Raw genomic sequence first — 27,793 nt, 5'->3', positions numbered from 1 at the left:
AAAGATTACATATTTTCCCATCCATTTTACCCAGTCCTCTAGGAAACCAATAACATCTCTTTCTCCTTCTCCTTCTTTCTTCGTTTCCTCTTTCCATCCTGTCTCCTTACCTCCCTCCCTTAGTAGATTTGGTGCATATGAGTAGAAAGTGCAAGATAAACCATACTAAAGCAACTGTTTCTCAATAAAGGGGGCAAGAATGTACTGATACAACAGAGAAAAGACAGTGTCTTCAGCAAGTGGTGCTGGAAAAGTTGGATAGCCATATGTAAATCAATGAAGTTAAAACACACCCTCACACCACATCGGCTTCCCCGGTGGCTCAGTGGGTAAAGCATCTGCCTACAGTGTGGGAGACCTGGGTTTGATCCCTTGGTTGGGAAGATCCCCTGAAGAAGGAAATGGCAACCTACTCCGGTACTCTTGCCTGGAAAGTTCCATGGATGGAGGAGCCATGGGGTCACGAAGAGTCAAATACAACTGAGCAACTTCACTTCTCATACCATACACAAAAATAAACTCAAAATGGTTTAAAGACTTAAGTATAAGACAAGACACCAGAAAACTCCCAGAAGAGAACATAGGCAAAACAGTCTCTGATGTACACAGTACCAGTGTTTTCTTAGGTCAATCTCCTAAGGCAGTAGAAATAAAAGTAAAAATAAACAAATAGGATCTTATCAAATTTATAACCTTTGAAAACCATAACCAGCAAAACAAATCATAAACAAAATGAAAAGACAACTTATGGAATGGAAGAAAATATTCACAAATGATGGGACTGACAAGGGCTTAATTTCCAAGGTATACTAACAGCTCACACAACTCAACAACAACATCAAAAAAAACAAAACACACACAAACCAATTTTTAAATATGGGCAGAAGATTTAAATAGACATTTCTCTAAAGAAGACATATAGATGGCCAGTAGACTCATGAAAAGATGCTCAGTGTTACTAATTACTAGAGAAATACATATCAAAATGGAGGAGCTTGGTAGGCTGCAGTCCATGGGGTCGCTCAGAGTCAGACATGACTGAGTGACTTCACTTTCACTTTTCACTTTCATGCATTGGAGAAGGAAATGGCAACCCACTCCAGTGGTCTTGCCTGGAGAATCCCAGGGTCGGCAGAGCCTGGTGGGCTGCTGCCTATGGGGTCGCACAGAGTCGGACACGACTGAAGCGACTTAGCAGTAGCAGTAGAGATACTCTCTCACATCAGTCAGAATGGCCATCATTAAAAAGTCTAGAAATAGTAAATGGTGTAGAGAGTGTGGAGAAAAAGAAATCCTCTTACACTGCTGGTGGGAATGTAAATTGGTGCAACCACTGTCGAAACAGTATGGAGATTCCTCAAAACACTAAAGATAGTGTTGCCATTGGATCTAGCAATCCCATTCCTGGGCAAATATCCAGACAAAACTATAATTTGAAAAGATACCTTCTCTCCAAAGATACATTCTCTCCCATGTTTATAACAGCACTATTTACAATAGGCACGACATGGAAACAACCTAAATGTCCATCAACATATGAATGAAGAAGACACTGTATATACACACACTGAGTAATGGAATATCAAATCAGCCATAAAAATGAAATAATGCCACTCGCAGCTACATGGATGAATCTAGAGATTATCATACTAAGTGGAGTAAGTCAGAAAGATAAGGACAAATACCATATGATATGCTTATATGTGTCTAAAAGATGACCCAAATGAACTCAACTATGAAACGGAAACTGACTCACAGGCTCATAGAAAACAGACTTCTTGTCAACGGGGCGCAGAGTATAGGGAAGGGAAAGACTGAGAGTTTGGGGTTGCTGCTGCTGCTAAGTCGCTTCAGTCGTGTCCGACTCTGTAAGACCCCATAGACAGCAGCCCACCAGGCTCTGCCGACCCTGGGATTCTCTAAGCAAGAACACTGGGGTGGGTTGCCATGTCTTTCTCCAATGCATCAAAGTGAAAAGTGAAAGTGAAGTCACTGAGTCGTGTCCAACTCTGAGCGACCCTATGGACTGCAGCCTACCAGGCTCCTCCGTCCATGGGAGTTTCCAGGCAAGAGTACTGGAGTGGGGTGCCATTGCTTTAGCAGAGGCAAACTACTATATACACGGTGGATAAACAACAAGGTCCTACTGTGTAACACCAGAACTCTATTCAATGTCCTCTGATAAACTACAATGGAAAAGAATATGAAAAAGAATATATATGTATAACTGAGTCACTTTGTTGTACAGTAAAAATTAACACAACACTGTCAATCAACTATACTTCAAGAAATTTTAAGTTAATAAAAAGTAATTCTTTACTCCCTGGCAAACCTTTAACATTTATTTTGGTTTTCCTTTAAAAAAATGTTGTCTTTTGGTTTGATTCAGTGTTTGTCTCTATGGCTACCAATTATTATCTCAACACGTAAATAAAACTCAGTCATTTATTCAGGACTACTGTGCAAGTTTTTTGGGGAAAAAAGTTCAATGTAAAATAACAGCACATTACAGAAAATGTAAGTAATCTATCACATCAAGCTACAAATATTCATTGAGAGAATATTATATGTCATGTTGGACATATAATGGTGACAGACAAATTGAGTATAAACTGGTCAATAGAGAAAAAAGACAATTCCAGATGGTGCTAAGTGCTATAATGAAAATAAAATGAGCACATGTGATAGAGTGATTGGTGTGTGTGTGTGCACCATATTTGCACTTACATGTGATAAATTTCCTTAGTTTCTGATTTATCAAATGAAGAGTTCAAATAGATGATCTCTGGGGTATCTTCATTTCTTTTCTAGTGATGTAACTTTTCTAATTCTGTTCCAAGTTTTCAGATCCATTTCTCCATTTCAATTATGTAGCCTGTTGTCCACCCATAAAGTATTTGAAAAATAATTGAAGAATGAAACATTCACCCATCATAATTTGAAAGCCATGTCTATCTGTATTCTCTGTCTTCTAAATAAAAATCTAAAGAAAAACCAATGACTATATCTTTCCATCAGAAGGGACTCAAAACACAATTTTCATCCATGTTCCTCTTACAGTGTCTCTCTTTTAAAAAGCCTCTAAAAGAGGTTTTTAGAAACCACTGATTTCTGGCTGAAAAAATATGAATACAGTGGACAATGGCATGATCAAGTTTGTAGCTATTTCTTTTCCTGTAAACTTCTTGGCTAGTGGGAATGGCTCTAGGCTCATCTCAGAAGCTCTGAAAGGGAGAGCCAGGGGTGAGTGCTCACTTTTGTGTAGCCATTTGAAGATCTGTGGGCTAAGAAGAATTCCTCATGAAAAGGCATTGTGTACTAGTAATGATCAGTGATAGTGATGGCATTAATATATCTACAGAAGTATTGCACTTATTTGGAGAAGGAAATGGCAACCCACTCTGGTATTCTTGCCTGGAGAATCCCAGGGACAGAGGAGCCTGGTGGGCTGCCGTCTATGGGGTCGCATGCATGTATTGGAGGAGGAAATGGCAACCCACTCCAGTGTTCTTGCCTGGAGAATCCCAGGGACAGAGGAGCCTGGTGGGCTGCCGTCTATGGGGTCGCATGCATGTATTGGAGGAGGAAATGGCCACCCACTCCAGTGTTCTTGCCTGGAGAATCCCAGGGACAGAGGAGCCTGGTGGGCTGCCGTCTATGGGGTCGCATGCATGTATTGGAGGAGGAAATGGCCACCCACTCCAGTGTTCTTGCCTGGAGAATCCCAGGGACAGAGGAGCCTGGTGGGCTGCCGTCTATGGGGTCGCATGCATGTATTGGAGGAGGAAATGGCAACCCACTCCAGTATTCTTGCCTGGAGAATCCCAGGGACGGGAGCCTGGTGGGCTGCCGTCTATGGGGTCGCACAGAGTTGGACACGACTGACGCGACTCAGCAGCAGCAGCATTGCATTTATTATAAATCTCTTTGGGGTCTGTGGTAGAACCTCTAAGTTCAACTTCTCAATTTGGTAGGAGAAAGAAAACACTTTGTGTTTAGATTTTTAAATGATGACTTTATTCTCACTTAATAATATCAGAAATACTATCAAGAAAATGCATTTTTCTTCATTGTCATGGAAAAGTACAGTCTAAAATTGTTTCCCACTATTATTATAAAGCCTGTTATTTAAAAAACCTGTAAGTGGAACATAGTTGGAAATCATGCTTTCGGTCCTTTTAGGTAGACAAATATACTTGTTTTCTTTTAAATTTTGTTTAGAAGTAGACTCTTTCAGCCTTGCTTCTTTCTGTCACCTATTGCTCTTGCTTCATTTAGAAACTGAACATAGCCAAATCAAAGAAAAGGGTGAAAATCATCTTCAGGATTAATCATTTAAAAAAATCACAAAAATAAAAAGGAGTTAAGAAGACAAATGTCTGTGAAACTGATATGATGTATCTTTATTGCAGAGGCAAACCAAACCTACTGGACATGGGCTCTTTGATGATCAAGCCGATTCAGCGAGTGATGAAGTACCCTCTATTACTGTGTGAACTCCGGAATTCCACCCCTTCCTCTCACCCAGACTTCCAAGCACTGGAAGATGCCTATGCTGCAGTGAAACACATTAATGTAAACATTAATGAACTTAAAAGACGAAAAGATTTAGGTAAGAGGAGATACAATGAAGTGGGAGTTTGGGGTTGGAATTTTCTGTTTATGTTTTGGAGGATCAGAATGTCTCAGCAGTTACGGCAGGTGCCGTGATAATGATCATTTGTGATCTAGAGATAGAGGCCAGGGAGGAGAGGATGGCTTTGCCTTTCTAGCTAGGTTCAGAAGAAGATCACGAGACACAAACATTGACAACTTTTCATCGAACAGCCCTACACTCAACCTCTTTTGACCACCACATGCCTGTTGACATATTACGGGCTGAAGAAACCCATAGCATATGATCCTCCTGTTCTTGCTGTTAAATATACATGGCAGGAGGAATGGCCAGGTGGTTGGGAGCAGTGAATAGCTAGAGCTGAAAAGCGGTGGTGAGAAAGGTGGATACAGGTAAGATGACCTGGCTAAACCAACAGGCTTATTTGGTTCTGGAACACAAAGAATGGGTATTTTGGGCAATAATTGCTCCATGAAGGGAGCAAGTATATTTCTTTCTCAGATTAACAAATTATTGTTAACTATTCATTAACTAAGAGGTCAAGTGTTAGTCACTCAGTTGTATCTAACTTTTTGCGACAACATGAACTATAGCCTGCCAGGCTCCTCTGTCCATGGGATGTCCCAGGCAAAAATACTGGAGCAGGTTGCCATTTCCTACTCCAGGGGATCTTCCTAACCCAGGGATCGAACATGAGTCTCCCACACTGCAGGTAGATTCTTGACCATCTGAGCCACCAGGGAAGCCCAGCTAAAAAGTAAGATTTACCTCTCAAGGAGAATGTAGATTTTAAAACAGGAAGCACAATTAGATGGTTTCTATCTTCTCAGGGTTAGCAGTGCATTGGGGTAGACCCTGGGTCCTCTCTCAGTGTGATTTGTGTCCATAAATTCTTAATTGGCTTTGTAGTTCTAACTTTAAATCTCAGTTCAACATTTAGAGCAATGGTAGAACTGTGGAGCTAATTGATCCAACCACTGTGTTTATTTTTATTGCCTTTATTTTCTAATTTTTATTTTAAAAATTGTATATATTTGTATTAATAAATTGTAACTATAAAGAAGAGCATAGAGTAAAAAGGGGAAGTTACAGAACAAAAGACGCCATAAAAAAATAGCCCATAGACAAAGGATTACTATCTAGAATATATAATTATTGATACTAAATAAAGAATAAAAACATTGTAATACAAAAAAGGTTAATAATAAAAATGAGCACCTCACAGAAAAAAACAATACAGTTTTAAATGCTAAGATCCACTAGTAATCAGGGAAATGCAAATTAAAAACATAATGCCAAGTGTTTCCAGCCCATCAGATTGGCAATAAGAATTTCAGTGAATAATGTTAAGTGCTGAATATTAGTTTGCAGGTAAGAATGTAAATCCTAAAGGAAATCAGTCCTGAATATTCATTGGAAGGACTGATACTGAAGCTGAAACTCCAATACTTTGGCCACCTGGTGCAAAAAGCTGACTCCTTTGAAAAGACTCTGATGCTGGGAAAGATTGAAGGAAGGAGGAGATAGGGAAGACAGAGGATGAGATGGTTGGATGGCATCACCGACTCAATGGACCTGTGTTTGAGTAAGCTCCAGGAGTTGGTGATGGATAGAGAAGCCTGGTGTGCTGCAGTCCGTGGGGATGCAGAGTCAGACATGACTGAGCAACTGAACTGAACTGAGCAGAAGGATGTAAATTGGAATCACCACTTTGGAGAACAATTTGACAATACTTATTAAGTTGAAAATGCACACACCCAAGACACAGAAAATCAGTTTCTAGATATTTAAGAAACCGGCTCACATGCTCATGGAGAGGTGTACAAGAAACTAGCATTGTTCTCGGAGAAGGCGATGGCACCCCACTCCAGGACTCTTGCCTGGAAAATCCCATGGATGGAGGAGCCTGGTGGGCTGCAGTCCATGGGGTCGCTAAGAGTCAGACACGACTGAGCGACTTCACTTTTGCTTTTCGCTTTCATGCATTGGAGAAGGAAATGGCACCCCACTCCAGTATTCTTGCCTGGAGAATCCCAGGGATGGGGGAGCCTGGTGGGCTGCCGTGAGGGTCGCACAGAGTCGGACACGACTGAAGCGACTTAGCAGCAGCAGCACTGTTCATAATAGCAAAAGGAAAAAAAAGAAAGAAAACAAGCACACAAAGAAAATGGAGAGTGACTTCCATATTAATTCAGATAGATAAATTGTGTATTATAAACTATGATACCATAAGAGCATAAAATTAAAGTACATGTATCAGTTGGATAAATCTTGAAAACACAATGTTGAGTTTTTTTAAAAAGTAAACTAGCAAGTGACAGAAGAATGAATGCAATATGGTACCATTATTAGAAAGATTAAAAATATTCAAAATAATACTACACGGTATATGACTACATACCTGTGAAGTAAAGGCCTGAAAATAGGTACAAATATAATAAAGCCCATAATTGAGTATCACCATTTCCTTTAGGGATCAAAGATGAGGATCAGAGAAGCTTCAACTATTATGTGATTTTTTAAAATAAAAATATTGGAAACAAGGCAAAATGTGAAGGTTTGATAAAGCTGGGAGATGGACAATAGCTGTTGTATTAAATTAACTTTGCTGTTTGCTTAATCTTCAAATTTCAAAGTTTTAATAAGGAAAATTTTTCTACTCCCATGGTTCTGGTTTGCATAGCAAACATTTTAGTAAGTTTTCTTCAGAATTTTGATGTCTTTTTTTTTTTCTATTTTCTTTCATCTCTCTCTGCTCCTTCTTCCCTTCCTTTTGCAACACATATGACACTACTGTTTTCTGGGTCTCTCAAAAAACTTAGTTGTATATCATGAACATTTTTCAAGTTAATATGGTCTTCTTTTAAATGGCTCCATAGTTCAGTTCAGTCGCTCAGTCATGTTCGACTCTTTGTGACCCCATGAATCGCAGCACGCCAGGCCTCCCTGTCCATCACCATCTCCCGGAGTTCACTCAGACTCACGTCCATCGAGTCAGTGATGCCATCCAGCCATCTCATCCTCGGTCATCCCCTTCTCCTCCTGCCCCCAATCCCTCCCAGCATCAGAGTCTTTTCCAATGAGTCAACTCTTCGCATGAGGTGGCCAAAGTACTGGAGCTTCAGCTTTAGCATCATTCCTTCCAAAGAAATCCCAGGGTTGATCTCCTTCAGAATGGACTGGTTGGATCTCCTTGCAGTCCAAGGGACTCTCAAGAGTCTTCTCCAACACCACAGTTCAAAAGCATCAATTCTTTGGCGCTCAGGCTTCTTCACAGTCCAACTTTCCCATCCATACATGACCACAGGAAAAACCATAGCCTTGACTAGACAGACCTTAGTCGGCAAAGTAATGTCTCTGCTCCATAGTAGTCCATTTAAAAATGTGTCATAATTTATTAAACTAAACCTCTGTGGATATACTTTTAGATTGTTTCCAACATTCTGCTGTTAGGAAAAATGCTCTAGCAAATAAAACTTTGTAGGCTTGATTATGGGAAGTATATTTCTCTACATGGACTTCCTGGTCATAGACTATACTATTTTTATATTTAAGGTTCTGCCAAATTATTCTCTACAAAAACTATAAAGATTTACTCTTCATCAACAGTGTATTATAATCCCAGTCTCACCACATCCTTACCAAAGCTGAAGGTTGGGGATATTCAACATTTTGAACAATATGAGAGGGAAAATAATTTTAAAGGTAGAAAGGTATAGCTCAGAGGGATGGCTCAGCTTACCTTAAATCTCTCAGCTAGTGGAGACAATTTTAGGATGGATATGAGGTCTCATGTTGGCTGCAGTTGTTTTTCCATTAGTTAGGTCTTGATGCTTCATTCCAGAGATCCCAAATAACAAGTGTATCGTCCAGGAAGAGAGAAAAGAGCTTATTTTTTCCCCCACTATCAGGAATTTCCCTAATGTGGGAAGTAATTGCAGTAGGGCTTTGAAGAGCTCAAGTCCTAGGATGGTTTCTGAAGGTTAGTGGGGTGGGCGGCTGGAGCTGTAATGCGGCAGAGCGACTGGAGCATGAGCCAAAAATCAGAATTTTATCTCAAGTATAAATATTATTCTTAAGTACTTTGGATGAAACACACACTTTCTGTACCGCATGTGTTCAGATATGTTATTGCCTTCTTCCATTTCAGTTCTGAAATACAAGAAGAATGATGAGGAAGAATCACTTAAAGATAAATTGTCTAAACTAAATATTCATTCAATTAGCAAGAAATCAAAAAGAGTGACAAATCATCTAAAGATTCTGACCAGAGGAGAATCACAGGTAATTTTTCTTCTTGGGCCGCATACCTTTCCCTGGGGAGCACGACTGCTGATTCTTTTGTGAGATTTAATTTTATTGTTATCAGAGCTGTTTCTGGAACACACTGACAATCAAGGGAACTGGCCAGTGCTGTTCCTTTCCTTCTCTCTCTCCCCTCCCTCCCTCTCCCTCCCTCCCTCTTGTGGGATACTGCATTGGGGGGGGGTGGTGTGGGGGGTAGTTTTGACTCTATTTTAGCTGTGGTGCTTCCATGCATGGAGAGGACAAAGGAGAGATAAGGACAGGACAGGGATCAACAAAGGATGCCCCAGGAGCCCTGACACCATCAATTAGCACATGAAAGAAAGTCGTGTCCAACTCTTTGCAACCCCATGGACTGTAGCCTGTTAGGCTCCTTCATCCATGGGATTTTACAGACATGAATACTAGAATGGATTGCCATTTCCTTCTCCAGGGGATCTTCCCAACCCAGGGATCGAACCCAGGTCTCCCGCATTGCAGGCAGACTCTTCACCATCTGAGCCACCAGGGAATCCCAATTAGCACTTAATCTCACCCAAGGCAAGGCCCTCCTTTCATCTCTGTCTCCTCTCTGCTTTTTAAAAATCTCATTTCTTTTAGTACCCTTGGTGTTCATCTTATATTTATTTCACCTATAGTGTTTAGAGGCCTATCTTAGTGTGATTTTTCCTACCTGTTATCCCCTTCCTCTTCCCCTACTCTCAGGTGACATTATATTCCTGGGTAACTCTTTGGTGTCATCCTGAACACTATCTCAATCCCTAATAAACAATTAATGGATTAGCAAAGTCTCTCAAGCTTTAATGTGCATGAGAATGACCTGAGGAACTTACCAAAATATAAATTCCTGGGTTCCACTTGGTTCAAACCTGCAACCTCAAAGTTTGTATTTTTATAAAGACTCCAGATGCTTTTCAGCTAATCGATCTGGAAATTGAAAATCACAAGATAGAAAGGTCAAGGCCCAGAAGTGGTAATACAGTGGGCCTCTAACCAAAAGTAGGCAGAACAGTTCTTAAGATACTAGATAGTACTTCCCGACCCCCCTTTTCCTGTGCCTCATTGCATTCTCATTATGTTAGCATCCTAAAAAAAGTTTTTACTTTGAACTAGAGGCAACTGGTTCAGCTCTGACTCTTCTTATCTACTTCACTGTTTGGCTGCTGTGGTCTTTTTTCTTTTCATTAAGTCTTTGCAGCTTTCAGACCACTAAACTAGAAGTGGCCTCTTCTCTTCTGAATGCCTGACACACTTACTCAGTGTATCTCAGCCTTGGCAATGTTAGTATTTGCAGGAGTCAGCACAGAAATTAAGAGCAAAGTTTCTGAAGTCATTCAGACCTGGATTTGAACCTCACTTCTACCACTTAAATATTTGTCTTTAGGTGCATAAATTCAATGTAACCATCCGTAAATTATAGTAGGGGATTATAGTAGGACCTAATACAGGAAGTGGTTGTGAGGATTCAATTGTTGAGGGAGTGTGTAATGTCCTTCTTTCTGTCTTGCTGCAGCAAAGATTTGAAATGGTGGACCAGTGTTACAGCCCAGTTACAGCCCAGAGTTTTATTTGGCTAACAAAGGATAGTACACCCTCAAGGCGTGAGGGCAGGCTGACCCCAAAGGAGAGGCGTCTATCCATCTTGTCTTCCTCTTTTTATGTTTGTCTACTCCACCCCTTGAGCCTGCCCTATGCAAACTGGGCTGGCCGAGAAAGAGGCCTGTTTGTTTCACCAGAGGTTCTCACACCTGTCCTCGGATTTTCTTTTGTTCCATTTTTGCAGGGTTTTTTCCTCTCCTTGTCTTTTAGCCACTGCCATTTTGGACTCCTTTTTCCTATTCTAACTACCTAACACAATGAAATGATACATATTTTTAAAAGTACTTAACATAATGTGTAAGCATTCGATATATTGGCTATCATCATCACTATCTTATTTTGCATATAAAATACTGTTATTTGCCTTTTAACCTGCAGACTTCTTACTCCCTTGTGGATAAAACTTCTTTATGCGTAATGTATTAATCATATCTCATACTTCCTGTGTTTTATGATGTTTTGCCATCTTAAAAAAGCATGCAGGCCAAAGAAAATGCCACTGATAGGGCTAACCCACTCTTACATAGTGCAAAGAACTCAGCTGGAATTGCTTCTTTCATTTGCAGACCAACCAATCCCGGGTCTAGAGCCACAACCACCTCCTTATCTAAATCTCACAGGTGATGCCAATATTTCTCTGCCCTAGATCACTCCAAGGCCAGGTACCAGGCAACCAGAACCACTCCTATAGCCCAAAGCCTGCTGGAATTATTCAAACTGGCTAGTCCTAAACATTTTACTCTGCCCCCAGCTCTTTCTCTGTGGTTTCTCACAGAAACTCCAATAAAGACTCTAGCCTTGACTTTTCCCTTGCTCCTTCCTGCCAAATGACCCAATCTCACTGATTCCACTGTGATCCTGCACGACATACAGTGACCACTTCTCTAGAACCTGTGAGTATACTAAACCTCCAAGCTTCATTCTCTTTTCCTCCTGTGGCTGCACTGTCCATTCCCTACCATACCCAATATGGATATTCTTACAACATATGGCTTATACCATCCTGTACTTAGTTCTTGCTTTTCTTCCATTGCATAAAGGAGATGATTCCAGGCCTCCCTCTCTTCAATGTGGAACTATAACATGGGAAGCCTGGGACATTTATGGTGTATGGTCATCGATCAGGAAAAGGAAAATCTAGACGTTTCAACTAAAGACAATAGTAACAGAATTGAACTGGGAATTCTTTTGAAGAAGAGACTGTAGCCTCCATGAGCATGTGTAAATGTAATATAAACAATTCTTCCCTACTCTTTAGGATGTTGCTTCTGACCCAAGACAATACTATTGAGAAACAATATCCAGGCCTTAATCCTGGGCAGGCTCCTATAGAAGCTGTTCCAGTCTTTAATGCATTTGCCATCAACTTCTGATATTTTCCAATTGCAAATTGAAAGTGAATTGTAGTTAAAGTAGCCTGAAGGGATATTAATTAGATTTTTTCCCATTAATCTTTTGAGAGGATGTCCTGTCAGCAATGAAGCATTTCACTGTTAATCAGAAAATCAGCTGCATATGCTGGACTGTAGAAAAGATAAATCTCAAATCAGTCAATTTTGTACTTGTCAGCAGCTCAAATGAAATATTTGGTGGAGTTAGGGTATAAAACTGTTACCCAAGAGGAAGATTCTATTCCATTCATCACACATATATTGAACTCCTTTGTACCCAACACTGTTAGAGATTGCAAATGCAAAAAGTTCTAAATTCAGACAGTTTGGGTTGGAATCCTAGTCCTATTAACATGGGTAAGTTTCTTTAACTTCTTATATTAGGTCACAGAGAGATTCCAAAACATAGCATCTTAAGTCAGAGAGTCATTTATTTCTCTCTCTTATAATCGTCCAGACGGGCTGTGCTGCACAAGATCCTCCAGGATCCCAGTTCCCAGTTTTATGCTGTGTTGTTCCCTAAACATATTGTCTTCATCTGCCTCATTAAAGCTGGGTCACTGCCATGTCTTTAGTCAAAGTCCCAAGGACAATGTTGTAAGCCAAGATTCAGAAATGAAATGTATCACTTCCACTCACATCCTGTTTGCCCAAATTTGCCATGTAACCCAGTTACTGGGGCAGAACCAGCTGCAAGGGAGTCTGGGAAGGGCTTGTCTCTACCAGGGCAGCTGTTTGTCCATCTTAAACTAAAAGTGCAGGCTCTATTGGTAGAAGGTCAACATGGGGAATGTTCAAAATGCCTGCCACACCTCTGGAACTTCTTTTTCTTTATCTCTAAAATGAGGGTTATCATAGTATCTACTTCATAGGGTTGTGTAAGACTTTAATGAGAAAACAGAGACAGGTTTTAGCATACGTGTCTAAAACACATTTGAAAGTGAAGTGAAAGTGTCAGTCACTCAGTCACTTTCTAACCCTATGGACCATAGCCCACCAGGCTCCTCAGTCCATGGATTCTCCATGCAAGAATACCAGAATGGGTTGCCATTTCCTTCTCCAAGGGATCTTCCCAACCCAAGGATTGAACCCAGGTCTCCCACACTGCAGGCAGGCTCTTTACTGTCTGAAAACGTAGTTAGTGTTTAGTAAATGTTACTGGTTATTATTATTAAGAAAAAATATGTCCTTCCCAATGCTTGCAATCCACCACTGGAGAGAATTGCCTAAATCATTAACTAGTGAGGGCACATAGGATGGCACAATTAATTTTCGGGAGTGGAAAGAACAGGAATTAGAGGAAGGAGTTGTAGCAGGGGTGATAGTTGAGCAAGTCCTTAAAAAAAAATAAACAGGAATTTGCAGAGAAGAAAAGGGACAGCAGCATATTCCAGCAAAATAGCACAGCATGAGAAGGCTTGGAAATAGGAAGTGGAACCGGGCAATATTTTTCATGTCATGATCCTTGAAACTCTTATTTTAGCATCATCTGGGTGCCAGCCAGGACACACAGAGTAAAGTAGTTGGTCCTTGAAAACTACATTTCAAAGAAATCTGTCCAAGCATTATGCTTCAAACTGGCTCAGAGCATAGAGCTCCTAGGGCAGAGGGTGATGAATTTTGTGCAGATTACAAAGAATGAGGCTGCCTATTTGATGAAAAGCTTTGCAGGTAAACAATTTTAAAGGACTTAAAAATATTAAAATAAAATGTCACCATTTTCTATGCATTCAGTTCTAAGGTCAACCATGTGAACTAATGGATGTAAGAACTGAGAACAACTTCAGTTATTAGCCAGTACCAAACTGATTATACATGCCATATTCCATAAAACAGGTGTGTGTTCACACAGATTTTGCCGATACAAAGCTGGTTCTGATCCTTTTTTGTATAATTTTGAATGTCAAGAAATATTTCTCATCATTAACAGAATAATGTCTTCTTAGAAACCGCCAGAAGCACATAAAAAGCATATTTTTCTGAATGCTAACAGGTATACATGTAAGATACCAATGACAACAAAAAACTGAACACATGTGACCACAATCTTAACGCTGCAGAGTTTTCCTACCAGAACTGTTTTCGTTAAGATTATTCATCATCTTTCAAATTTGAGTTGATAACGAATTATCATATGTCTTTAGCCAAGACCCTAAGAATATTTTCTGAGTAACCACTGGGAAATAAATTGGGATGAATCATATCAGCAAAATGATCAATTCTACTCAATAGCTCAAATTTTTATTTAAATTTTTCATTTTATTGATTATTTTATAGACCTAAAAATGCAGTGTAATTTAGGAGAACACATATAATACATGCCATTATATGCCACTCTAGAGGGAAGTTTTGCATCCCACAGCTACTGTGACTAGGTGAAGCAATGTGAAAAGCACCACACAGCTTTGCTGCACTAATTGAACATCAGTTGTGTCATGTGCTGGATAAAGAAAGGACTGTGTTAAGACAGTCAGCATCGTATGAAAAGTTTTCTTCTAAACAAGGAGTTTTCTTGTAACATACTGGGCCAATATGGTTTGTGGTTTTCTTCAAAAAGAAAAAAACAGATTCCTTTGAATTATAAAAATAAATAATTTCATCTATATTTTAGGTGAAAGACAATACCTTTAACAGAGAAGAAAAGCTATTTCGATCTTTGGAAAAGACTGTGAGGCACTGTGTGAAGAACATTTCATTCTGTCTCCAACACATACAGGTGGGTGAGACACCACTGTGTTTTTCAATGTTTCTCTACAAGAAGGTCTTGATGTCTCTGGTTTTAATAAGGAGTAGATGTGACTGTTCATTCATTTATATGATGACACCTATTGTACCAAATTTGGGAGGCTCCCAGGCGCTGGTGAAGGAAGCAAATACAAAGACTTGGGTTTTGCTCTCTGTCCCCTTCCTCTTCCATCCTTCCCCTAATCTAAGTCATCATACAGTGGGACAAGCATGGTTCACATGCTTGCCACATGGGGCTGGACCATTAGCATAGTTTCTTTATAATATGCTAAATGGCAGACAAGGTAGAAACGTTATTTGTTTGATTATACCAACATATGTCTTTCCTGGCCCTAAAACACATATTTGCAAATTTAAGATTAGGACTGAGAGAAAAAAGAAAACCAAAAGAGGGGAAAAAATAAAACTAGAGAAATTAAAAAGTAAAAAGTGCATAATCTAAAGGCCACAAGCTCAGTTTAGCTCAGTCTCTCAATTGTGTCTGGACTCTGCAACCCCATGGACTGCAACACACCAGGCCTCCTTGTTAATCGTCAACTCCTGGAACCTGCCCAAACCTACATCCATCAAGCTGGTGATGGCATCCAACCATCTCATCCTCTGTCATCCCCTTCTCCTCCTGCCTTCAATCATTCCCAGCATCAGGGTCTTTTCTAATGAGTCAGTTTTTCTCATTAGGTGGCCAAAGTATTAGAGCTTTAGCATCAGTCCTTCTAATGAATATTCAGGGTTGATTTCCTTTAGGATTGACTGGTTTGATCTCCTTGCTGTCCAAGGGACTCTCAAGAGTCTTCTCCAAAACCACAGTTCAAAAGCATCAATTCTTTGGCACTCAGCTTTCTTTATGGTCCAGCTCTCACATCCATTTGTGACGACTGGAAAAACCACAGCTTTGACTAGATGGACCTTCGTCGGCAAAGTAATGTCTCTGCTTTTTAATATGCTGTCTAGGTTGGTCAAAGCTTTTCTTTCAATGAGCAAGTGTCTTTTAATTTCATGGCTGCAGTCACCATCTTCAGTGATTTTGGAGCTCAAGAAAAGAAAGCCTCACTCTTTCCATTGTTTCCCCATCTATTTGCCATGAATTGATGGGACCAGGTGTCATGATCATAAAAACCACAAAAACCCACATGTGCATCTCAAATTTAGCTGTAGGCTACCTCCCAGTCAACCCCAAAATGGAGATATGATCACGCAATTTTAAGACAAACCAAATACCTCTATTTATTTTATAACTGGTAGTTTGTAACACCCCCTTTACAGTTCTGATCCTTCTCCAGGGGATCTTTCCCACCCAGGGATCAAACTCATATCTATTGCCCTGGCAGGCGGATTCTTTACCATTGAGCCACTTAGGAAGTCCTAGTTAATAAATGGTCCCTTCCTATTTTCTAGTTTTTCTCTTGGATATGTTTTGGAAGATGTTTGCATGCTTTTATAGATGATCATACCAACAGAAGATTAAGCTGACAGGCATAGTGATTTGGAGACAAGGTTCTATGTTACATAACCAACATTCTTTTGGTTAAAAAAGCCATATTCTTTTTTTTTTAATTAACTGATACAAAACCTGATTTTGCAGTCAGATTTGCTAATCTCTTCCTAAAGCCCTGACTTCTGTGAAAGGAAAATCAAACCATAGTTATAACATCCAGAGGGCAGCGGAAACCCTGTGCCTGATACACTTTTCACAGAGTCAGTGCCTCCTGGAAACATCTACAGAAAAGTCTTATATTTCCACTAACTGATTCAACAAAAGTGTGATCATCTTCTCTTTAAAGAGAAGATTAAATTCATCAAGGAAAACTGATGACATAAATCAAAGAGGAGTGATTTTCAAAATAAGAGATCTGTAAGAATTGAATGATTAAAAATAGCCAACGAGGGAACTGAAGATGGACTCTACTTAATGAAAAAAGGGTGTCATACCAACGGAGCAATATGAGAAACTGACAAAGGGAAAAGTAAGGATATAGGTCATAACAAGTAACCTGACTGTGCAAAGGGTTTACAGAATTTTTCCTTCCCTTTGTCTTTTTCTCTTGGTGGTAACAGTTATATTGATGAAGTGCACATTTGGGATGCACTTCCTTGTACTCACTTCAGAACTTAGCACTTTTGGTAACTTTGTTCTTGGCTTCCAGGATGCTATGCCTTTAGCTCTGCAGAGCATGATGGAGCTCCAGGAGATTTCACACAACAAAGATGAGGAGGAGAGCAGCTATTCAGAGTCTCCAAGTAATGCCCCAAATCCCTCTGAAGACTTTGTAAGTTGTTTATATTCACAGGTGAATGCAAATGGAAATAGTAGGGTGAGAAGAAAAGCTGCTTTTCATTTACTTCTTTGGAACTAAAACTAAAACGTGCACTAAAGCAAATACTAATGTCAAAATTAGTAGATTTAAACAGGAGGTTTTTTTTTTAATCATTAAATATTTTGAAGTGGATTTGTGAGGCTTTTATTATAACCAAAATTTAAGAGGGCTCCAGACTGTGTTTGTAGGATATCCAGTGTCTGTGCAGCTTTTAAAATCAACATTTAGTTTAAGTCTGCAAGTGGTATATTAGGGATTTATTAAGTTAGGAAGCTGTGATTTTCTTAGAGGAATCTCTGGAAATGCCTAGAGCTTTTACAGAAGGAGTGAAGATATTCTGTGAGGATGACTTTTATTAACATACTATACACTGGAATGTAAGAGAGTAATAGTCACTCAGCTGTATCCAACTCTTTACAACCCCATGGACTGTAGCCTGCCAGGCTTCTCTGTCCATGGAATTCTCCAGACCCGAATACTGGAGTGGGTAGCTGTTGTCTTCTCCAGGGGATCTTCCCAACCCAGGGATCGAACCCAGGTCTCCCATGTTGCAGGCAAATTCTTTACCATCTGAATCACCAGGGAAGCCCAAGAATACTGGACTAGGTAGCCTATTCCTTCTCCAGGAGATCTTCCTGACTAGGAATCAACCAGGCATCTCCTGCATTGTAGGAGGATTCTTTACCAGCTGAGCTAACAGGGAAGCCAAGTAAGACCTTTCTAATCAGAAGGGGCTTTTGTTTAAGAGTCGTAGGTCTTCTGTTCTGTGGTAAAATACTTGTTTCCTAAGAATTATATAAAATATACAGAATTATAAAGCAAAAATTGGGAATCATTAAAAACATGCTTGAGGCAAGAAAGTATTTGGGCAACAAACTAGTCTGAGTAATATTTATTTTAATTTAGTATCTTGGGCTAGATATATATTATTATTTCATACTAATATTTCAAGTATTATATAAAAGATATAATAAACTCCTCCATCATCCCAAAGATCCTTGAAAATGACATTTTTTTGTATTGGTATTATTGGCATTTGGGGTCAGATGAATCTTGATTGAGTGGCCCTTGTATTGAAGGATATTTAGCTTTCCTACCAGGCTCTGAACCCCAGTAAATGTCTGCCATCTCATATTTTCAAATCCTGGGAAGTGATACAACACCCACTCCAATAGAAAAACACCCAGAGACATCTAGCTTTCCTGGCACTGGGTAATGGAAAGTCATGATTACATCTGAAACTAACATGGTAGATTAAATGGATGGGAGAGAGGAAGGGGGTGGGAGAGGCAAGGAGAAAGGAGAGGGTTTTTATAACACGTTAAATGGAAAAAATGTGCCTAGTTCTTTATATGTTTTCTGGACTTAATTACAGTGAGCACATTTTAGAAAAGTCCTCATGGGTTTGCTCCCTGGTTTAATTCCAACTCATTAAGGTGATAAATATTTATTGAACACCCTTTAAGACCATAGTATATAGCTTCCCCATCATCAAGCATGCTCCAGAACCTGACAGAATGAAGAGATAAGGTGTCCTTCCCTACCTTGCATAAAACCACAGGGATGATAAATTAGGCTAAATTAGAAAGCTCAATATAAAAATACCTTTGTATGAGTAAAGTATATTAAACTCTTTTTTAAAAAATCAAATATTAAGCACTCACATCCATCTAAAGGCAGAGCAATTGTTTTTAATCTAACCATGAGAATATCTATCTACAGATTTTGTATAGCACAAAATATTAGAATAAAATCTGATTCTTATTTGTTCCAATAGTAATTCCTATGTACAGATGAACTGGTTCATGTCTGTGGGTCACAGAACATATATAACTATATACTAAAATTGCAATTAGTGGAGTAGGAAATGGCAACCCACTCCAGTATTCTTCTCTGGAAAATTCCATGGACAGAGGGGCCTGGCAGGCTATAGTCCATAGGGTCACAAAGAGTCACACATGGCTGAGTGACTGAACATTGTAATTAGATTATTCATCCAACTATGTCACAAACACAGTAATTCATCCCAGAACAGTAAACATATTCTTTGCTTAGTTGACAGACTCATTAAATAATCTGCAGGTATATATTGACTGTTTTATAAGCTAGATATCGAATTTAATCTGTGCTGGCTATTGCTGGTGCCAATATGAGATTGGTTTCCCTTCTCTTCTCCAGTTCCCTTGAATTCAGACAAAGTTACCAGAGGTCATGAGTGCGTGCTAAGTCGTTCAGTCATGTCTGACTCTTTGTAATCCTATGGACTGTAGCCTTCCAGGCTCTCTGTCCATGGGATTCTCCAGGCAAGAATACTGGAGTGGGTTGCCATGTCCTTCTCCAGGGGATCTTCCCGACCCAGGGATCGAACCCAAGTCTCCTGCGCTGGCAGGCAGGTTCTTTACCACTAGCACCACCTGGGAAGCCCTACCAGGGATCACATAAGTTATTTAATACAAACTGCTGCTCAGATGCTGATTCCCTAGAACATCTTTCAGGGTGCAAAAGAGAAATCTTTTTCCAAATTGCTATAGCCTAATCATGATACCCAAGCATATATAATAAAGGGAAATGTTGGGTAGTTAGCAAACATAGGAGACTTAGAACAGAGGGGAGGCAAGAGGAAACAAAAGAAATTAAATCTAGACTGCTCAGGTGCTGGCATGGAGCTAGACAGGGATTCAGTGTTCATTTTCAATGCCTCAGACCCACAAATATAACAATTTAGGACACAGGATCAGCATCAGCTTAATCCTGCAAGGTATTTAAAGAGGAAGCAATAACTATCTAGCCATTTCTGTAACAGGAACAAAATACCTGTAATAAGGGGGTACTCTCTGTATCAGTTCAGTCGCTCAGTCGTGTCCGACTCTTTGCAACCCCATGAATCACAGCACGCTAGGCCTCCCTGTCCATCACCAACTCCCGGAGTTCACTCAGATTCACGTCCATCGAGTTAGTGATGCCATCCAGCCATCTCATTCTCTGTCGTCCCCTTCTCCTGCTGACCCCAATCCCTCCCAGCATCAGAGTCTTTTCCAATAGGTCAACTCTTCACATGAGGTGGCCAAAGTACTGGAGTTTCAGTTTAGCATCATTCCTTCCAAAGAAATCCCAGGGCTGATCTCCTTCAGAATGGACTAGTTGGATCTCCTTGCAGTCCAAGGGACTCGTAAGAGTCTTCTCCAACACCACAGTTCAAAAGCATCAATTCTTTGGTGCTCAGCCTCCTTCACAGTCCAACTCTCACATCCATACATGACCACAGGAAAAACCATAGCCTTGACTAGACGGACCTTAGTCGGCAAAGTAATGTCGCTGCTTTTGAATATGCTATCTAGGTTGGTCATAACTTTTCTTCCAAGGAGTAAGCATCTTTTAATTTCATGGCTGCAATCACCATCTGCAGTGATTTTGGAGCCCCCCAAAATAAAGTCTGACGCTGTTTCCACTGTTTCCCCATCTATTTCCCATAAAGCGATGGGACCAGATGCCATGATCTTTGTTTTCTGAGTGTTGAGCTTTAAGCCAACTTTTTCACTCTCCACTTTCACTTTCATCAAGAGGCTTTTTAGTTCCTCTTCACTTTCTGCCATAAGGGTGGTGTCATCTGCATATGTGAGGTTATTGATATTTCTCTCTGTACTCTTGATTCCAGCTTGTGTTTCTTCCAGTCCAGCGTTTCTCATGATGTACTCTGCATAGAAGTTAAATAAGCTGGGTGACAATATACAGCCTTGACGTACTCCTTTTCCTATTTGGAACCAGCCTTTTGTTCCATGTCCAGTTCTAACTGCTGCTTCCTGACCTGCATACAGGTTTCTCAGGAGGCAGGGCAGGTGGTCTGGTATTCCGTTCTCTCTCAGAATTTTCCACAGTTTATTATGATCCACACAGTCAAAGGCTTTGGCATAGTCAATAAAGCAGAAATAGATGTTTTTCTGGAACTCTCTTGCTGTTTCCATGTTGCACTACCAAAATTAACCAGCAAGGTAGACAGGGAAGGGGTGGGGGTGTAGGTGTGGGAGGAACAGGACACAGCCTCTCCTAAGACCAACTGTCCTCCTTTTATTGCTAGCAAAGGAAGCGAATGATATGTGCATTATTAATAATACAGGTTTGGTAGTCCAAGGTGGAGAGTACCTGCAATGCTATATTTGGGAGGAGCTCCACCTGGCTCTGAGATTAGAAAGAAGGGGAAGGGGAAAGTGTGGAGGGAGATGACCCCACTGACAAAGCCAATGGTTGTGGAGGGAAGGCGGGAGCATAGTTTGGGTGTGCAGGTTTCAACTTTTGTATTCTTCTTCCTGTTCACTCTTCAGTTCCAACCTTAGAGTCTAGAGTTGCTATTTTAGGTCCTTGAACAGGTTTAGCTAGACAAAAAAAAAAAGTTAAAAAGAAACACAACATGATCCCTTGCTCTTCAAACTTGGCTAGGTACTTTCCTGCCTTCCTTTGTGCTCCAGCAAGGAGGAAGTGAGCTATTGATTACAGCCCCGGGCTTGGTATCTGGTGTTCCTCTCCGTGATGGCGTTGTTCTGCTCTTTTGGCAGGCAGCTCATTTGCAGAAGCTCGTCCTGACGCCCCTGTCAGCCCTGCTGTCCCTGTTCCCAGGGCCTCAGAAGCTAATCCAGAAACGCTATGACAAACTGCTGGACTATAACAGCTACTTGCAGCGGGCGGCGGCGGATGAGTCAGACTTGGCCAAAAGGGAATATGAGGCCCTCAATGCCCAGCTGGTGGAAGAGCTCCAGGTGTTCAATCTGGCCGCGCGGAAGATCCTCCTCAACTGTCTGTGCAGTTTCGTCACCCTGCTCAGGGACCTGATGATTGTGGCCCAGCGGGTTCACACCGCCATGGTGCCGGTAAGCACAGCTCCAGAATCTGTCAGAAACCACGCCGTGCAAAGCAGCCTACTCAGAGCGTGCTTGAGTGTAGTGTGCACGTGTGTGGCGTCCGTTTTAACTGAAGCCAGTCAGAGAGTGTTCTGCTCCTTATCCCTCTTCCCCACAGGAAGCTGAAAGCAAGCTTCCTGGTGCGGGTTTACTGTGACTTACACGCAGTTCTTTTTGGAGATTCCTTTTCAAACACCAAGCATCCTTCAGCTTGGCTCCCTTTGTTGGCAGAACCAACGTAGCTCCACCTGCCTGATGCGATCTTGAAGCTTATCAATTTATATTTTGTATTATCTTCCTATTCAACAGTTTCTAAATGTTAACCATGACTAAGACATGGATCCAAAAATAAGGCCATCTCAGTGTAGTGACAGAAATAAGATAGCCGTCAAACCAGTCTTTGTTTTGCTTTTGTTTTTCTCTGAGGAATAGAAGCCTGATGTGTGTCTGTGAGAGAAATATGTGCATATATATGAGCATATATCTAAAACAGGGCTTCTTGGTGGCTCAGCAGTAAAGAAGCCGCCTGCAGTGCAGATGTGGGTTCCACCCCTGGGTCAGGAGGAGGAAATGGAGATCAATCCACGCCCGAATTCTTCTTGGGAAAATCCCATGGTCAGAGGAGCCTGGCGGGTTACAGTCCATGGGATCACAAAGCCTCGGACAGGACCGAAGCGACTGAGCATGCATGCATATATAAAATGTAGATATTTTAATACATAAAATATATACCTATACCTATATATCTTAACTTTCCATTAGGGTATAATTTTATAATCGTTTTCTGAAGAAGAAGAAACATATTTACAGCCTAATATCAACTTGAAAAAAATTAGCTTTGTTACCTGTCCTTTCAAGTATATTACTTATCTTTCAGCTGAATATTTAATGGACATTTGGAGAAAAATATGTTGTATAATTAACTTTTAACTTATTCTCTGAGTTAAGTTGGATAAATAGGTGCTACATTTACTTGGCTCAAGAGAAAAAGCTATATAAAAATGTATAAGCAGCCTCACACCCATTCTGACTCCAAACCATCTCATCTCCTGCTCTCACCCCCATTGACATTAGTTTATTTTTATTGTGCCATTAAAAGTATAATAAATGCAAATATGTATTTTATTTCTCACACAAACTAGCAACCTATAGTACCCTTCTGCCACTTGTGTTTAACATCCATGTCAGTACATAGCCTCATCATTCTTTTACATCTTTACATGCTGCTGCTGCTGCTGCTAAGTCGCTTCAGTCATGTCCGACTCTGTGCGACCCCAGAGACGGCAGCCCACCAGGCTCCCCCGTCCCTGGGATTCTCCAGGCAAGAACACTGGAGTGGGTTGCCATTTCCTTCTCCAATGCATGAAAGTGAAAAGTGAAAGTGAAGTCGCTCAGTCGTGTCTGACCCTTAGCAACCCCATGGACTGCAGCCCCCCAGGCTCCTCCATCCATGGGACTATAACAGCTACTTGCAGCGTTGGGATTTTCCAGGCATGAGTACTGGAGTGGGGTGCCATTGCCTTCTCTGGTCTACTGCTTAGTTGTACAATATTTTTTGGTAACAACTTTATTGAGATATAATTCACATCCTATACAGTCCACCTGTTTAAAATATAACAATTCAATGATTTTTGTAGATTCACAAGAATTGTGCAGCCATCACCACAATTTTAGAAAATGGTCATCACTCCCAAAAGAAACTGTGCCATTAGCAGTGACTCCACTTTTTCCCTAGCCTCCCCAGTCCCAGACAACCACAAATCTCCTTTCTGTCTCCACAGATATGCTTATTCTGGACATTTGGTATAAAGAGAAATTTACAACATGTGGTTCTTTGTGACTGGCTTCTTTCACTTAGTATAATGTTTTCAAGTTTTGTCCATGTTGCAATGTGTTTTACAACTTAATTCTTTTTATTGCCAAATATTACATTCTATGGGTATATCACATTTTATTTATCCATTCATCAGTTGGTGAACAATTGGGTTATTTCTACTTTTTGGCTATCATGAATAATGCTGCTATGAACATTCAAGTTCTTAATAGATATGTTTCCATTTCTCTTGGGTGCATATCTAAGAGTGGAATTTCTGGATCATAAGCTAACTCTATGTTAACCTTTTGAAGAACTGCCAGTCTGTTTTCTGAAGTGGTTGCACTATTCTACATTCTCAATAGTAATGATTGAAGGTTCCAATTTCCTCAATCTGTCTTTTTATTATGACTGTCCTAGTGGATATGAAGTGATAATTCATTGTGGTTTTGATTTGCATTTCTCTGATCCATCCCGTATTTTAATTTTTTAATTCTTCCCCCATTTTTAAACTTCTAAAATTGAAGTGTAGCTTATAAGATTATATGCAGTAAAATGCATCTATCTGAAGTGTATATCTCAATGAATATTTGCACATATATGCATCTGAGTTACCACCACCCAGATCTAGATATAAGCCTTTTGTGGTTCCCTGTTAGGGAACTATAATTTCCAGATTACAGTGCTCCAAAGGTAACCACTCTTCTGACTTATATTACCATAGACTGTTTGGCCCAGTTTGTATTTTATATAAATGAAATCACACAGCATGTATTCTTGTGTATATTAATCTGTCCCTATTGATAGATATTTGGGTTATTTACAATCTTTTTCTATTACAAATAGTGCCAGAGTGATTTTATATGTTAGCAAATGTATTAATATCTTTAGGAGAGATTTCTGAGTGTCCACTAGTGTGTGGAGCAATCTGATTGCAATTTCATTTGAGAACTCCTGGTGATAGCCCTCAGCAGGTCTTTCCTCTTGGGTTGTTCAGAATTTTCAGAGATGTCCTTTTAAGTTTTCTGTCTAAAGGGTAATGGTTGACTGTGAAGCCTGGCTGGCAGGGTCTCTGGATCCAGTCTATATCCACTCACTTAATTACCCTCTTTCTAACTTGGGTCCCCACTGTCATTTGTGCCTAGTGTCCAAGTCTAGAGACTCTCCATTTTACCATTTGCAGAGAAGAAACTTCCATCTTCTGCTAAAGTATGAAAGTCACCAAGATTCACTGAGATGGAGAAAGAATCTTGGGATTCAACTGCTTCAGAACAGTTCTAGTTGTCTATATCTGCATAACAGTTTCCACCAAACATGGTGGTGTGAAACAACCAATGGTCACTTATTACTATGGTCTCTCATAGTTCTGGGGTTCACTGGGATCAGGTAATCACTCTCAGTGTCTCAGTCAGATAATAACTGGGGCTGAAGTGTCACAAAGATTTTCTCAGGCCACTGTCTAAGATTGGTGGTTGGATGATGATAGAGACTCAAGCAGTTGGAGATTGGAATAGCTGGGGTTGCATAGATACCCCACTCCTTCCACCCCACTCCCACTGGATCTTTCAACATGGCCTTTTAACATGGTGAAACCAGTGCAACTGGACTTCTTCTATAGTGACTAGAGTCTCCTTAAATTGTCCCAAGAAAAATGTATCGTTTCTACCTTTAGGTACCACAGTTGGCTTCAAGCATCTCTGAAATTCAGAATGGAGTACTAGAAGAGGTTCAAAACCTGAATTTTGTAAAGGATAACAATGCTACCTTTATTGAGAGGAAACTTAGTTTTGAAAAGAAGAAGCCTGTGCAGACCCTGGTGAGTTTGGTAGCATTCAGTAACAATGACAACTATCACTTGTTTTCCTTGTTCATAGTATGTTATTTTTCATATAACTTATTTCATTCTAATATCTTATAATTACCTACTTATTACACATGAAATTTCTCATTTATTTCTACCCTCTGCACTGTGAACTCCATAAGGTCATAGGTTTTTATCTGTTTTGTACAAGATGTATACAGAACAAGTGCCTAAATGTGCTTGACGCAGGTAGGCACTGTATAAATATCTGGTAGGTGAATGAACAGAATTTTGTAGAGCAAAATCATTACAGTTTAAACCTTACATTTTTCTAGATAAGGAATCCTATTCTGCAGAGATGAAGTGGCTTTCTCAATGTCACTTAGTAGTAGAGCTGGGACAGGGGCCAAGCCTCTTGACTCCTGCCTAATTTACTAATATTATTTCCCAGAAAATACATGCACATATTCATTTAATTAATTAAATATTATTTATCAAGTGCTTAATACATAAGTGCTTACAATATGGCAAAAAATTTTAAAATGTTCAACAACCAAGAAGGATTAGAACCTCTGCCTTTTTATTCTCAACCAAATTTTCTTTCCTCTCGACAACACTGCCCTCATGTGCTAACTAGAGAATTTTTCACTGCATAAGTCAGCTAAATACTTTCACAATAATAGCCTGATCTATGCCTCAACATTGAAATAATCCCAAATTAATGTATGGCTTCCATATTTAAAAAAACCTCCAGAGAATAAATACTTACCAGTATTTATTTGTGAGGATTTTATGATACATCTGTCTAAACGAAAATCTCTCCTAACTTTCCAGCCAGAAGTGCCACGCCAGACGGACACTCACCGCTCCAAACTTCTATCCACATACAGCACAGAGGAACTCTACCAAGCTAAGCGCAAGTGCAATGCTACACAAGAATATGACATCAATCTTCTGGAAGGGGAGTTGGTGGCTGTGGTGGAACAGAAAGATCCGCTGGGGAGTACCAGCAGGTGGCTTGTTGACACAGGAAGTGAGTTTTTTGCACAAGATGCAAAGAACTTCCACCTCTCTACTGCTTGAGATCTTCCCAGGGGCCTGCCTCTGTGTGCTTCTCCAAGTGCAACCGTTTGGAAAGAGTATATAAATAACCTTGTTTCTTCTTTTTATTTCCTCCCCAGTTATAAAAGGATATGTGTATTCCTCCTTCCTAAAGCCCTACAATCCAGCAAGAGTGCAGAAGGTGGATGCTGAGAACAGGTTCTGCGACGATGATTTTGATAACATCAGCCTCTTTGTGTCTTCACGGCCAGCCAGGGACGGTGTCACAGGCACCCCAGAAGGTAGCATAAGTGGGAGCAGCTCATCTCTTAGTGGAACATGTGGGAAGTCTGAAACAAATGGTACTGACGTTGACAGTTTTCAAGAGGCAGATGAACAGGTAAGAATTTGAACCTTGGTGTGAAGATGCATGGCTGTTCAAATCATGAAACATGTTCTCTCTTACTGTGAGACTCTGGAAGTGTCAGCTTCTGTTTTGTGTACCTTTTTCAAGGGATTTAACTCTCTGAGCTTGTTTCCTCAAATGAGGAAAAGTGAAGTCACTCAGTCGTGTCCGACTCTTTGCAGCCCCATGGACTGTAGCCTACCAGGCTCCTCTGTCCATGGGATTTTCCAGGCAATAGTACTGGAGTGGATTGCCATTTCCTTCTCCAGGGGATCTTCCCAACCTAGGGATCGAACCCAGGTCTCCGTCGTTGTAGACAGATGCTTTACTGAGGAAAAGAAGACAGTAATTCCCACTTGGCCAAGTTGATGTGAGGATTAGAGATAATGTGTAAGTGAGCTATTTATGAATCGGTTGTTTTTAGTCTCTAGCATAACACAACCACATAATGACGTATACTATATACGGAAACTTTTAAAAGCTACGATTCCCCCATTTAACCAGTGCAAAGTCTATTGGCATAATCCTTTCCCAAAATGGTAAGTTAACTACTATATAGGGTTCCTTTTGCTACCTCAGAAAGTTTCAATATATTTGTTAATCCCCAGTGGTGACCAGTTAACTGGTTCCTTTTTTAAACTTGTTTTTTTTTCTTTAGTGGCTTTTTTATTAATATTAACTTCTTTAAAAAAAAAGGTTAATACATGTTATTTGTGAAAAGTTAAAATAGTAGAAAAATATATGTAAATTAAAAGTAAAGGTCTTTATTCTCTCCTCAGTCCTACTTTGCAGAGATAATATGCAGGTATATCTTTTCAAATACTGTATTTATATGAGTATATTTATACTTACATGAGTGGGAACATATAT

The 27,793-nt window shown here is 40.2% G+C and overlaps 1 protein-coding gene across 1 annotated transcript in view; it reads left to right on the top strand.

Annotated features, from left to right (window-relative positions):
- ARHGEF38 (Rho guanine nucleotide exchange factor 38) overlaps positions 1-27,793 on the top strand; it is a 147,373-nt gene that overhangs the window by 109,965 nt on the left and 9,615 nt on the right. The window contains exons 6-13 of the mRNA XM_005681342.3: positions 4,413-4,612; positions 8,766-8,899; positions 14,522-14,626; positions 16,800-16,922; positions 21,521-21,832; positions 25,348-25,491; positions 26,311-26,509; positions 26,658-26,917. Coding sequence (XP_005681399.2) covers positions 4,413-4,612; positions 8,766-8,899; positions 14,522-14,626; positions 16,800-16,922; positions 21,521-21,832; positions 25,348-25,491; positions 26,311-26,509; positions 26,658-26,917 — 1,477 coding nt within the window. The remainder of the gene's footprint in view (positions 1-4,412; positions 4,613-8,765; positions 8,900-14,521; positions 14,627-16,799; positions 16,923-21,520; positions 21,833-25,347; positions 25,492-26,310; positions 26,510-26,657; positions 26,918-27,793) is intronic.

This window comes from Capra hircus, chromosome 6, assembly GCF_001704415.2.
Source record: "Capra hircus breed San Clemente chromosome 6, ASM170441v1, whole genome shotgun sequence".
NCBI classification, from domain to species: Eukaryota; Metazoa; Chordata; class Mammalia; order Artiodactyla; family Bovidae; genus Capra; species Capra hircus.
The sequence above is the reverse complement of the archived record's forward strand: the minus strand, read 5'-3'. Positions and strand labels throughout refer to the sequence as shown.